General features: G+C 43.9%; 1 protein-coding gene across 1 annotated transcript; it reads right to left on the bottom strand.

Annotated features, from left to right (window-relative positions):
- Positions 1-557: 557 nt before the first annotated feature.
- On the bottom strand, positions 558-1527 carry LOC137233821 (larval/pupal cuticle protein H1C-like). Its single transcript, XM_067757282.1, has one exon. The coding sequence runs from the start codon at positions 1466-1468 to the stop codon at positions 674-676; it is 795 nt and encodes a 264-aa protein (XP_067613383.1). The 5' UTR covers positions 1469-1527; the 3' UTR covers positions 558-673.
- Between the last annotated feature and the right edge of the window lie 13047 nt (positions 1528-14574).

The following is a 14574-nucleotide window of genomic DNA, read 5'->3' as shown; positions in this document are numbered from 1 at the left end:
GCAGTGCCATTGAAACGGTCAATGAAAGGTAAGTGACCTCAAGTCATGTTCCTTAAAATGTCTACCATTCTCATGATCTTAATGGAGAGAGATTTTAAGAAGAATGAGTTTTAAAATTCCAATTACTTTTAGTTCAAACGCGTTTATAAAAGCCATAAGGGCCTTAAGCCAGCCCTTTCTAACTCTGTCATGCCACCGTTCTTGTCGTCTCATATTGTTAGAATTGAAACCGAATTTTTGCCATTTGACCCACTGTACCAAACGCACAAACGTTTAGTGAGCCACTGCAGCACTTAACTTATTTGTTGGTTTACAAGAATGGCTAAATAGATTTGATAATAAGATTTTTTTTCGTGGCACTTGCAGAGCAAGAGTAATTTTATGATTTGTTTATAGCTAATTTTGCACATGTTTGGTTTGTGGAAACAAAAGTTAATATCCTTAGAAAAAAAAATTTTTTCGCTTAAAATGTCTTTATTTACTGATGCATTATAAAAAATTACTAAAATGAAATATGTTAATTTCACTATGTTAATTTTATTAACAACAAAGCACATTAAATTTTAGTAAAGATATATAAGAAATGGATTCGTATAAAAAATAACAAAGAGTATAATAAAGGAAACTTAAAAATAAATTTCAGGAGTCTACATTTATTAGCAAATCACAAAGCTCAGTAGCCCCAATGTGTACCAAAACCATCAAAACTCATGTGGGAGACCATCTCAGCAGGCGAATAGTGTACAGTTTGACTGGAGCCATAAGCAGCAACGCCAGGTGAATTGTGACTATAGCTTGAAGCAGCTGAACCATGATTATAGCCAGTGGTGGCAATTGGAGCCGCATGATGGTAAAGGGCTGGTGCTGGTGCTGGTACCGCATGGTGATAAGTAGCAGAAGTTGGTGCCGCATGATGGTATACAGCAGGTGCTTGAGCAACAGATTTAACTACTTTCTGCATAGGCTCCTCATGCTGATGATGATGATATACCTGAGCTGGAGCTACATAGCTATGCGTTTTTTCTACCGCTGGAGTTGCATAACTTACAGTCTTCGTCATAGGAGTAGCGTGGGCATATACAACGGCCGAGGGCTGATATTCAGAATGCATGTAAGTTGGATGTGTACTCTCATGATATGCATAAACAGCTTGCGCTGGCGAGCTTAAATGAGTTGACTTGGTCACAGCTGGTGTAGCATAACTCACAGTTTTTTCAACAATTGGCTTATAAACATTATTACTTATGCGTTTATCTAATTTATGTACCCTAAAATAGGGTGTTTCAATATTTTTTGAATATTCCGATACAATGCCATCATGGGTGCGTACAACATTTTGATGTGTCATTGCAACAGCATCCACAGCTGGATTAGCGACGTGGGTGTATGTGGTAACTGGGTGATGATGCAAAGTGTCAGCGCTTACAACAGCCAAAAGAGAAGAGAGTGCGATGAATTTGAACGCCATTTTTTCGAGATTTTATTTCAACTCAAATTATTTGCACGACTTCTTAGCCAATAGACCCGGCTAAAGTTGAATGTGGAACTGATGCTGTAACCAGGTGCGTGCGTTGCGTTTTATAGTAAGTGCAGTATTTTTTTCTGACTTCGATTTTGCCAAATATTTATTTCAGCCATTTGTTATTCGCCTGGCGCATGTGCAAAATAAATCAAAGCCAGGGATCGTAGCAGTTATGAAAATTATTATAAAAATCACATTTTAATTTTATTATTTATTCGTAAAATAATATTAATTTTTTGAGTTTTTATATTTCAATCAAAAAATAATAATAATTTTTTTTTTACTCGAATAATAATAAAAAAAAATAAATGTAAGGCGCGATAACCTCCGAAGAGATCTAAGGCCGAGCTTCTCTTCCAATTTGCGTCGTGCTCCTCTTGATTCTTCCCTACAAATTGGCCGGACGGGACCTACATGTTTTATGCCGACTCCGAACGGCATTTGCAAGGCAGATGAGTTTTCACTGAGAGCTTTTCATGGCACAAATACACTCGGAGCGCTTGCCAAACACTGCCGAGGGGCGACCCCGCTTAGAAAAATTTTCTTCTAATTGAAAAATCTTATTTCTAAAATTTTGATGTTGCTCTGCCCGGGAGTTGAACCCAGGGCATACGGTGTGATAGGCGGAGCACGCTACCATCACACCACGGTGGCCGCCGAATAATAATAGCTTTTTTTATTTCACTCGGAAAATAAGAATCATATTTTGAGTTTTATTTCACTCGAAAAGGAATAGTTTGACTTTTGATTTGATTCACTCGGAATAAAAGAATAATTTGTTGATTTTTTTATTTCACTCGAATAATAATATTTATTTTTTTACCCAATTTTTTTCCCAAACTATTAAATAAATTATAAAATTAAATATTGCTTCAAATAAATGTTTTCACACATTTAAAAAAGCAATACGGGCAATCCCCGATTAAATCATACAAACAGACAACATTTGTTAATTCGTTGTAGTTCTATAAATAGAACAAAAACAGCAACAATACCAAAGTTTCTTTGTTTTAGTTTTTAGTTTTACTCGGAATATATTTTTGTGGTTTTTATTTTAACCAAAAAATAATAATAATTTGAGTTTTTTTATTTCACTCGAATAATAATATTTTTTTTTGGTGTTTCTTTCACTCGGAAAATAAGAATAATTCTTTGAGTTTTTGATTTCACACGATTGATATAAGCTATTTATTAGATAATTCGCTTCGATCAAAAAATAAAAATAATATTCTGAGTTTTTTCTTTCACTAGAATAGCAATACATATAATTAACAACAATTATTTTTCGAGTGTTTTGTTTCACTCGGAATAAAAGAAAAATTTCGTTAGCTTAATGTGAAAATTGGCTAAGTCACTTTTTACGAATTTTACAGGAGACGAAAAAAACTGAGTAATTTTTGAAATAACCTTTTTTTCACAACTGTGAATGAGGATACCTTAGTTGCAATACTTTTGAGTGTAGAAGCTTTGAAAAAGATAAATAAAAATCATGTATGCTAACCCAGCAGCTATTTTATGACTTAGCACAATTTTCTCAAAACAAATTTTTATACTCAGTTTAGCAGAGCTCACAGACTATATTAAGTTTGATTGGATAACGGTTGGTTGTACAGGGTATAGAGGAATCGAGATAGATATAGACTTCCATATATCAAAATCATCAGGATCGAAAAAAATTTGATTGAGCCATTTCCGTCCGTCCGTCCGTCCGTTAACACGATAACTCGAGTAAATTTTGAGGTATCTTCGCATTATAACCACGCCCACTTTTTCGATATCGAAAATTTCGAAAACTGAAAAAGTGCGATAATTCATTACCAAAGACAGATAAAGCGATTAAACTTGGTAGGTGGGTTGAACTTATGACGCAGTATAGAAAATTTGTAAAATTTTGGACAATGGGCGTGGCACCGCACTTTTAAAAGAAGGTAATTTAAAAGTTATGCAAGATGTAATTTGGAAGTCGTTGAAGATATCATGATAAAATTTGGCAGGAACGTTACTCCTATTACTATATGTACGCTTAATAAAAATTAGCAAAATCAGAGAAGGAACACGCCCACTTTTAAAAAAAAAAAATTTTTAAGTAAAATTTTAACAAAAAATTTAATATCTTTACAGTATATAAGTAAATTATGTCAACATTCGACTCCAGTAATGATATGGTGCAACAAAATTCAAAAATAAATAAATATTTCAAAATGGGCGTGGCTCCGCCCTTTTTCATTTAATTTGTCTAGGATACTTTTAATGCCATAAGTCGAACACAAATTTAGCAATCCTTTTGAAATTTGGTAAGGACATAGATTTTATGACGTTAACTGTTTCTGTGAAAATGGGCGAAATCGGTTGAAGCCACGCCCAGTTTTTATACACAGTCGTCCGTCTGTCCTTCCGCATGGCCCTTAACATGATAACTTGAGCAAAAATCGACATGCCTTTACTGAACTTAGTTCACGTACTTATCTGAACTCATTTTATTTTGATATAAAAAATGAACGATATCCGACTATGACCACGGCCACTTTTCGATATCGAAAAATATGAAAAATAAAAAAAATGCCATAATTCTACACCAAATACGAAAAAAGGGATGAAACATGGTAATTGGATTGGTTTATTGACGCGAAATATAACTTTAGAAAAAACTTTGTAAAATGGTTGTGACACCTACCATATTAAGTAGAAGAAAATGAAAAAGTTCTGCAGTGCCAAATAAAAAACCTTGAAATATTGGCAGGTATTACATATACAAATAAATTAGCGGTATTTAACAGATGATGTTCTGGGTCACCCTGGTCCAAATTTTGGTCGATATCTGGAAAACGCCTTCACATATACAACTACCACCACTCCCTTTTAAAAGCCTCATTAATACCTTTAATTTTATACCCATATCGTACAAACACATTCTAGAATCACCCCTGGTCCACCTTTATGGCGATATTTCGAAACGGCTTCCACCTATAGAACTAAGGCCCACTGCCTTTTAAAATACTCATTAACACCTTTCGTTTGATACCCATATCGTACAAACGCATTCTAGAGTCACCCTTGGTCCACCTTTATGGCGATATCTCGAAACAGCGTCCACCTATGGAACTAAGGATCACTCCCTTTAAAATACTCATTAACACCTTTCTTTTGATACCCATATCGTGCAAACAAATTCTAGAGTCAACCGTGATCCACCTTTATGGCGATATCCCTAAATGGCGTCCACCTATAGAACTATGGCCCACTCCCTCATAAAATGCTCTTTAGTACCTTTCATTTGATAGACATGTCATAAAAACACATTCCAGGGTTTCCCTCTGTTCATTTTCCTACATGGTTATTTTCCCTTATGTTGTCACCATAGCTCTCAACTGAGTATGTAATGTTCGGTTACACCCGTACTTGTTTCTCTTGACTTAGCACTTTTTACTCACTATGTTTCCCCATCCCTCTTCCCCTTTAATGATTGAAATATAACACTAAAACTATATACTTCACAAAAAATACTATTTATTTGTCAAACTATTTCCTGGCGGCCACCGTGGTGTGATGGTTGCGTGCTCCGCCTACCACACCGAATGCGCTGGGTTCACACCCCGGGCAAAGCAACATCAAAGAGTTTGAGTTTTTTATTTTGCTCGAAAAATAACAGTTATATTTCGTTTTTTTATTTCACTCAGCAACTAGTAATAATTTTTTGAGTTTTTTTTTTAATAGGAATTATATTAATAATTTTTTCGATAAAAATCAAATAATTTATCCCTTGACCGTGTGAGGAGGATCGTTTTTGTGTACTTGAAATAGCCACTTCACTACCATTATTTTTTTTTTCTTAAATTTAAGACAAATAAACAAACTGTTATTCCCAAACCCTGATTCAAAATATTTTTTTATTTCTACCTCAATGTTAGACATTATTACCATGAATTAAAAACCACAATTAAAAGAACTCATTTCACTTCTTACTTTTGTTTATTACTTATCATTTATTTTGCGTGTAAAGTTATTTGTGTATATTTCTGTTTATGTCATTAAGCCGCCGCATGAGTGGCACCAGCATTACAAATCAATTTTGATACCTACAAATCCAATCGCACCACGATCACGGTCACGCGCAATCGATCATTTGAACTGACCCAGTGGCCTACAGAGGCTGTTGCTGGGTTGGCGTTAATTTTTGCGGAACTGGTAATGTAAATATGTACATATGTACTATGTTTATGAACTGTGCCAGTACAAGAGCAAAAAGCTTAAGCCGCCCGTTAATCTACTTAATGTCTATTCTGTCTGTAGGACTCATGTTAATATCTCGTAAACAAATGGTTATTATTTTTCTCCAGTTCAATTATTGAATTTATTTATTTTTGTTTTTTTTTTTAGTTTCAGTGTTTTGCTTAAAATAATGAGCATAGAATGAAGAGAAAAGCCTATTTTATTGATGGCCTACGATTTCAGTGTATACACGTGGAATGTCAGCTTTCTTAATAACCGAGGTGCCTTCGATGGCTGGTTGATGTCTTTGTGAGATAAAATTAGCATCGAATGGATCGAAGAGATGCTACGGATGGGTGAAAGGAATTTGTGTATTAAATTTTGCGATTTCTACTGAATAAGTAATGTAGAGAAGCACATGTATTGTCGGGTTTGATGTAGAACACAAGCACTGTCGATGACGACGATCGACTCGAAGGCGATCTGGTGACCTGCAATTGATAGCAGACAGAGCGCTTAAGTATCCAGGTAATATGACTAGCAAGAGCCAACAATCAATTGTTATAAAGCTAATTTTGACGCTGCTTAATAGCCTGGTGATCGCCCAGTGGATCATCAATAATATAATGGTTTTCTTGCTGTTAGTACGCGATACAGTGAGCTGCTGTTCGAGCTTCTTCTCTTTCTGTTTGTCTTTCAACTTTTCACCCTATATTTTATTCCTTTTCTCTACCTCTGCCTTAATACTTCCCTTTCTAGCTGCCTTTGCCCGCGAACTCTTTCTGCTTTCCAGCTACTTCTTCCTCTTCTTCTTAAAATAAAATAAATGTAAGGCGCGATAACCTCCGAAGAGATCTAAGGCCGAGCTTCTCTTCCAATTTGCGTCGTACTCCTCTTGATTTTCCCTACAAATTGGCCGGACGGGACCTACATGTTTTATGCCGACTCCGAACGGCATCTGCAAGGCAGACGAGTTTTCACTGAGAGCTTTTCATGGCACAAATACACTCGGAGCGCTTGCCAAACACTGCCGAGGGGCGACCCCGCTTAGAAAAATTTTCTTTTAATTGAAAAACCTTATTTCTAAAATTTTGATGTTGCTTTGCCCGGGGTTCGAACCCAGGGCATACGGTGTGGTAGGCGGAGCACGCTACCATCACACCACGGTGGCCGCCTCTTCTTCTTACTTTTCTTCTTTTTTCTTCCTCTTTTTACCCTATAATGCTTTATTTCCCTCGTGTCCTCCGCCTTGTTTTTTCCTTTATAACTTTCTTGCCCTTTCTCCTCATTTTGTTTTTGTTCCCGCTCGTCATTCATTTCTCTTTTTTTACCTATCTTCTCCACTCCTCCAAATATTTTTTGTTTTCCTATCTAGTTTTTCATCTTCTCCGTCTTCTGTCTGAGCCTCAAATTTTTCGGTCCATGTCCCCTTCTTTCTTATTCTTCTCTTCCACCTTCGTTCACCTCTTTTTTTCCTATCCCATTCTGTTTCCGTTGCACTATACTTTTCATTCTTCTTGGTATCTATCTTTTCCTCTTTCCTTTATGCACACCATTATTTTTCGGTCTTCTCATCTCAAACTTAAATTTTGTCCTCCTTCACTCCCTTTCCCCCTCCACTCCACTTCCTCTCAGTTCTTCTCTCTATCTATCTTATACTTCCTTTTTTCTTGATGTTTCTCTTTCCTTCTCTCTTTCCCCCCTTACCTAATTCGTTCACCTCCTTGTTCCTATTATATTCCCTCCCTTCCCTTCTGCATCTTCCTTTCGAATTTCCTCTCTATTTCACACCGCCTCCTCGGCTCCTTCCCTCGCTAGCAATTCTACTTTATGTTATCTCAATAGGTTCTTTCTCCCTCGAAATCATCTGCCTCTAATATGAGCCCACTGTACCAAGTAAAATATCTACTTGACATCGACGGTGATATAAGGAGTTAGGTTCTTCCCTATAAAGGCGTGATACATCCCACTTATCCAAAGCCGGATACACTTCCTTGGACACATGTTTCCAATCCTAGCCATCCGCAGGTCTTCTCGTTACTCATCTTTTCCTCCCATTTTCATTACCTTATCTTCCCATTCCCTGCTCGCTCGTCCACCTCATCATAATTTTTCTCTCCTCTTCCCCTACAGCTCATATTTAACAGATATAGGATTATTATGCCAAATATTGAAAACTTTGTTAAAATAGTCCCTGAAATTTAGCTTATTTGACTGTTTTCCAGAAACAAGTCTTTCTCCATGGGATCGCCCCCGGGAGTGATTTGGCAAACTCTCCGGGGTTATTTCTGTCATGAAAAGCTCCGGAAAAAAACACCTGCTTGCAGTATACCGTTTGGAGCCAGCATATTACATGTAGAACTCGCTCCGCCAATTTGTAGGAAAAATTAAAAAAAAAGGACGTCGCAAATCGGAAAAAAGTCGCCGCGTATATCCTTCGGTGGTAAATCGCGCCAAGTTACCGACTTTGGTCAACATAAACTAAGTAGTTTTTGACGGGTGCACCTCATAATCCCGACTTTCAAAATCTCAACAATTTTCAGAAATCCCGACAAGACACAATCCAGACGTAACAAAATCCCGACATACCGAAATCCCGACAACACATAATCCAGACAAATTTACTAAAATTTCGTTATTAAACAAATTTTAGTTAAAATTGTTAGAACAATAGAAAATTATAAAATTATTATTATTTCTAAATTTTATTCAGATTATGAAATTACAAGTCAACGTACATGAGAAAATTAATTAAGAGAAAACTTAATAATGCAAATACATATATGTACTAAATAATATAAGAAATACGACTTTATTGTAGACGCAAATGTATTGCTAAATTTTTTAAAAAATCTTCTTTAAAATAATTATCTTTTTCAAAAAGTAATGTTTTTAAACAGTTGTAACGTAGCGTTACAATAACGTAACCACCCCCTGTATTTCCTTATTCACTTAAACCTGAACCTCCCTGTACTCATTTTTCTATAGCATGACTAAAAACCACTTGTACTTATTGTTTTATAGAGTAGCCAACAACCACTAAAATAGCAAACCAATGAAAAACACATTAACGGAGCGTTGAATTCTCAACCAGTTTGTGCCCCCACCCATATAAACACTGAATTTGCATTTTTGCAATTCAGTCCTCGCAGGTGAGCCAGCGGGAGTGGTTGTCCTTTTAAAGACAAAATTGCCACTCCTGCCAGCTGAGTGGAAGGGGCGCTGTCATGGCGCGGGTCACCCTCCACCCAGGTAAGGACGAGCGGGGCGGATGCCTTTGTCCTATTGCCACCCGCCGCCCCCCTGGGTATTGAGCGGCCCGATGCCTTGATGACTATGTCACCCCTCCCCCTCAGCTCTGGCTTCGGCCAGCTGAGTGGAAGGGGCGCTGTCATGGCGCGGGTCACCCTTCACCCAGGTAAGGACGAGCGGGGCGGATGCCTTTGTGCTATTGCCACCCGTCGCCCCCCTGGGTGTTGAGCGGCCCGACGCCCTAAAGACTACATAACCCCCTCCCCCTCAGCTCTGGCTTCGGCTAGTTGAGTGGAAGGGGAGCCGTCATGGCACGGGTCACCCTTCACCCGGGTAAGGACGAGCGGGGCGGATGCCTTTGTGCTATTTCCACCCGTCGCCCCCCTGGGTGTTGAGCGGCCCGACGCCTTAATGACTATACCCCCCCCCCCCCCTCCCCCTCAACTCTGGGTTCGGCCGTGAGGCGATGCGTGCGCATAAGGGGCTACCGCTGTGCCGTTAGGGTGCACTTCCCCTCCGCGCGGACGGATCCCGTTGAAGCCGACCGACCAATACCAGCCCGTTGGTACGCTTATCCGACCCCGCCCGGAACACGCAGCCGCTGTCCAGGTAAACCCCGTCGCCGGCCTATTTTCTCTCTCTCTCTCTGCCCTGGTACGCGCTCCGTAGCCCACCGCCGCCGCCGTCGCACCGTCGCCCCTCTGGTGCCACCGCTGCTACGACGACCGTTGGCCGTTCGCCATCCTACCGCCGTTAAGCCGCTGTATCCGTCACGCCGCTGCTACGACGACCGTTGGCCGTTCGCCATCCTACCGCCGTTAAGCCGCTGCATCCGTCACGCCGCTGCTACGACGACCGTTGGCCGTTCGCCATCCTACCGCCGTTGAGCCGCTGTATCCGTCCCGCCGCTGCTACGACGACCGTTGGCCGTTCGCCATCCTACCGCCGTTAATCCGCTGCATCCGTCCCGCCGCTGCTACGACGACCGTTGGCCGTTCGCCATCCTACCGTCGTTGAGCCGCTGCATCCGTCACGCCGCTGCTACGACGACCGTTGGCCGCTCGCCATCCTACCGCCGTTAAGCCTCTGCATCACCGTCCCTCCAGTTCGCTGGTGCCGTCACTTCGTCTATACCGCTACACCCACCCGTCCGCTAATACTGTCCGCCGTCCAGCCACTGCGCTCATACTACTGTACCAATCCGTCCGCTAATACTGTCCGCCGTCCGGCCGCCGCGCTGATCCCGCCGCTGCTCCCGGACAACCGTACCATCCCGCCCGCTACTGCACCGCCGCTAAACCACCGTACCGACCCCTCCGCTACTACTACGCCTATTAGCCACCGCCTCCATCTTTGTACGGAAAGCTGCTGTCCGCCTAATATCCCCAGCCGTGTGTGCGTGCGTTCGTAACACATAAATATCGTGTATTTATTCAGTAGGGGTTTGTGGGACCTTTACTCGACTTTGGATTGACTGAGTGTTACCCCAGCCTTAGACAAAACCCACCTCGTAAATGGCGCCCGAGCAGGGACCCTCCTCCGCAGATGACCGTGGAAAAACAACTACAACCACCACCAACACTGCCGGGGCGGGTTCAACGAACACATCGCTAGAAACAACACACACACAGGCTGCGGAAGGCACGCTGCTGAACACCGACTCGCTCAATTGGATCTACCTACTTAGGAAGGAGAAGCTGGTCGAGGAGTGTAAGGAACACCGAATCGACGTGGAAGGCCAAACCGTAGCCCTGAGTACTTACGTGCGAGCGAAACGCGCCAGGAAATCCAATGAAGACCTGTTGAAAGAGCTGGAACGAGAAGTGAACGAGGAAGAGGGGAAGTTCGCTACGCTACCCCAGCCAACAACAAAGCCGTAAGCAACACATACACCGCTGGAGCGATCTGCGGAGGGAGGTGCAAAATTTTTTTCTACCTAAGCGACACATACGGCACTTGGAAGAGGCCATCCGACAACGCAAACAGCAAGGCCGAGAGAAGGCCAAGGACTACATCCTCGCACTGGAAACGCTGATCCGCCAACACCCGACGATGTGCGAAGAGAATCACCTCGAACGGATCTATGATGGTCTACGCGTGGAATACCGCCTTTTCGTCAAACGCAGCGAGTTTAGGACGATCGAGGAGCTCCTGGAGCTAACGAAAGAGTATGAGCTGTTAAGAGGCGAGGAAGCGAAACAGGGAAAAATGGTGGCCCACAGCCTATACCACCTACCCATGGAATACGACAGCAGAGAGTGCTGTTGGCGCTGCAAGGAACGCGGACACCACCGCTTCCAATGTAAGGGCCCCTGGAGGAAGTTCTGCTCCCGGTGTGGCCAAGACAACATCCTCTCCAGGGACTGCCCATGCCCTCCGACTAGCCCAACTACCGAGAACGCATCCCGAACGCCGTCCAACGCTATTAAAGGAAGCCGCCAAGCACCGTACGTCCGACCAGAGAAGCCGAAGGAACCACCCGCCAGCAAATCAACCGCAAAAACACAAGTAGATGGCCGATTCTATATACCAGTGGTCATCGAGGACATGAGCGTGTGCGCACTAGTGGACACCGGCGCCACCCTATCCTATGTAGATGACACCGTACGGAAACACCTAGAAAAGAACAACATTAAGGCGCGCCCCAACAAACAAAGCATCCAGCTGGCAGACCAAACGTGTGTCTTTACCTCGAACTCCTACCCGGCAAGGATTGTGTATCAAGGACGAGCCACAGACGCGATGCTGTCCGTTATCCCAAACTTGGCCGAACAGGTAATCCTCGGAATGGACTTCCTAAGACAGAGGGGAATCATCCTCACGCTGGATAGTCAGCCGCTAGAGGCCACCGTGACCAAGAGAGCACCCGAACTGGATACGCTATGTGCATTGACGAGCCGAGAACACCTGAGCGACGAACAAAACACGGAACTGGGAAATTTCCTGGCGCATCACCAAAAGCGGTTTGGCGAAATCATCGGACCAAGCACTGCAGCCGAGCATACGATTCGTCTCAAACACAACCGACCGCTAAAGCAACGATACTACCCCCGCAACCCGACCATGCAACAAGTCATCAACGAAGAGGTAGACGAGCTATTAGCAGGAGGAAGGATAGAACCATCGCGAAGCGCGTACAGCTCGCCAATCATGCTAGTCCGCAAAAAACAGGGCACGTGGAGGATGTGCATCGATTACCGTCAACTCAACGCCGCCAGCGAACCAGACGCTTACCCATTGCCGCAAATTGGGGCCATTCTCGACCAGCTGAAAGAGGCGAAATTCATCTCGACCATTGACTTGAAGAACGGCTACTGGCAAATCCCGCTCGCCAGACCATCCCGACCATACACCGCATTTACAGTTCCTGGCAGAGGGTTGTTCCAGTGGAAAGTCATGCCATTTGGCCTACACTCTGCTCCGGCTACCTTTCAACGCGCTCTGGATTCGATACTTGGACCCGAACTCCAACCAAAAGTTTTCGCCTACCTGGACGATATCATCGTATTAGGAGATACCTTTGCAGAACACTTGGCGATCTTGAGGGAAGTGTTTGGGCGCCTACAAAGACACAGGATGCAAGTAAACTTCGAAAAATGCAGCTTCGTCCAGCAACAACTCCATTACCTAGGACATATCATCAGTTCGAAAGGAATTCACACCGATCCAGCAAAAGTATCCGCTGTACAGGAGATGCCCGCACCGAAAACGCTCAAAGAGCTGCGCCGTTTTCTTGGACTCGCATCATGGTATCGCCGCTTCGTGGCAGACTTCTCTACGCTCGCCGCGCCGCTTAACCAACTGCTGAAAAAGGGACAAGTCTGGAAATGGGAGGCGCACCAAAATCACGCTTTCAAAGCACTCAAGGATAAGCTCTCCAGCGCGCCAATACTTTGTTGTCCGGACTTCTCTCGACCGTTTTTTCTCCAGACCGACGCGAGCGGAGAGGGCCTGGGCGTCGTGCTCTATCAACGCCATTCCGACCATGAGAACGTAGTAGCTTACGCCAGCCGAAGCCTAACCCAGCTGGAAAAGCGATACTCGGCCACCGAACAAGAATGCCTCGGCGTGCTATGGGGTATCCGTAAGATGAGACCGTACCTGGAGGGGTATCACTTCACCGTCATCACCGACCACCACTCACTAAAATGGCTGCACTCGCTCCAAAACCCCTCTGGACGTCTGGCAAGGTGGGCACTGGAATTACAACAATATAACTTCGAGATAGAATACCGGAAAGGAGCACAGAATGTGGTAGCCGACGCGCTCTCCCGCTGCCCGCTACAACACGCCGATGACGACATTTTGTACACCATAACCAACGGAACAAACGACTGGCACGAGAGGAAAGCAAGACAGGTGCGGGAAAAACCTCAAGCACATCCAGATTACCAGATCGTCGATAACCGACTCTTCCGCCACATTTCCCCGAGAAATCAACTGTCGCGGTCACCGCAACGGAAGCTGTGCATCCCAGCCGACCGACGAAAGGACGTACTACAGGAAGTCCACGACGCCGCCGGACATCTCGGGGTGATGAAGACGCTTAAGAGAGCACAACAGAACTATTACTGGCCCGGGATGTTCCGCGATGTCCTCAAACACGTACGGAAGTGTATCAGATGCGCAGAATACAAAGTCGAGCAAAGACGCCCAGCAGGATTGATGGCAACCATGCAATCATCACGACCGTGGGAAATAGTAACCGCTGACTTCGTAGGGCCACTACCCCGTTCCAAGCAAGGAAATACTTACCTCCTCGTCATGGTGGATAAATTCTCCAAGTGGGTGAAGTTGATCCCAGTGCACCAAGCGACAACGGCAAGCGTAATCAAAGCACTCCAAGAAAGAGTCATATACCGATTTGGCTGCCCGAAAACCTTCCTCACAGACAATGGCAAACAATTCGTTGGGAAGGCATTAGCAACGTTTTTAAAGGACCACCGCATCGATCACAAGTTTACTGCAGCCTACGCCCCGCACGAAAACCCCACCGAGCGAACCAACCGAGTCGTGAAAACCATGATGGCTCAGCGATGCAAGGACGACCACCGCACCTGGGACCAGAAGATACCGCAAATAGCATTCGCGATAAACACGGCCAGCCACGAATCTACAACAGCATCAGCAGCAGAAATCAACTTCGGTAGAGACCTTACAGCACCGCAGCAAGTGCGCACGGAGGGAGCAGTACCAGCAGAGCCACCAACCGTACCACCGTCCATCACCAAGTTGTGGGACGAGATAAAAGGGCACCTAGCCAAAGCTTCAAAGCAACAGGAAAAACACTACGACTTACGCAGACGGCAATGGAAGCCACGTATAGGCGAGCAGGTGATGAAAAGGGACCACCCACTCTCATCCGCGGCAGACAAATTCGCCCAGAAGTTAGCACCAAAATTTTCCGGCCCGTACTTGGTGATGGAATACGTTTCGACGAACACGGTAAAATTAGGCCACCCAGGGCAACCAAAGCGACAACGTGCACACGCGCACTTGCAAGACTTAAAGCCGTACAAATCATAAACAACCCGTTTACCTCTTCATTGCAGGAACCAGACCGTCCAATATGAGTCGAAAACACCGGCAAC

The sequence above is a fragment of the Eurosta solidaginis genome, chromosome 5 (genome assembly GCF_040869045.1).
Source record: "Eurosta solidaginis isolate ZX-2024a chromosome 5, ASM4086904v1, whole genome shotgun sequence".
NCBI classification, from domain to species: Eukaryota; Metazoa; Arthropoda; class Insecta; order Diptera; family Tephritidae; genus Eurosta; species Eurosta solidaginis.
This window is presented reverse-complemented; position numbering and strand designations above follow the sequence as displayed.

Bases quoted from the DNA above. Each gene is read 5' to 3' on its own strand.
- LOC137233821 (XM_067757282.1), bottom strand. From the start codon at position 1,468: ATGGCGTTCAAATTCATCGCACTCTCTTCTCTTTTGGCTGTTGTAAGC.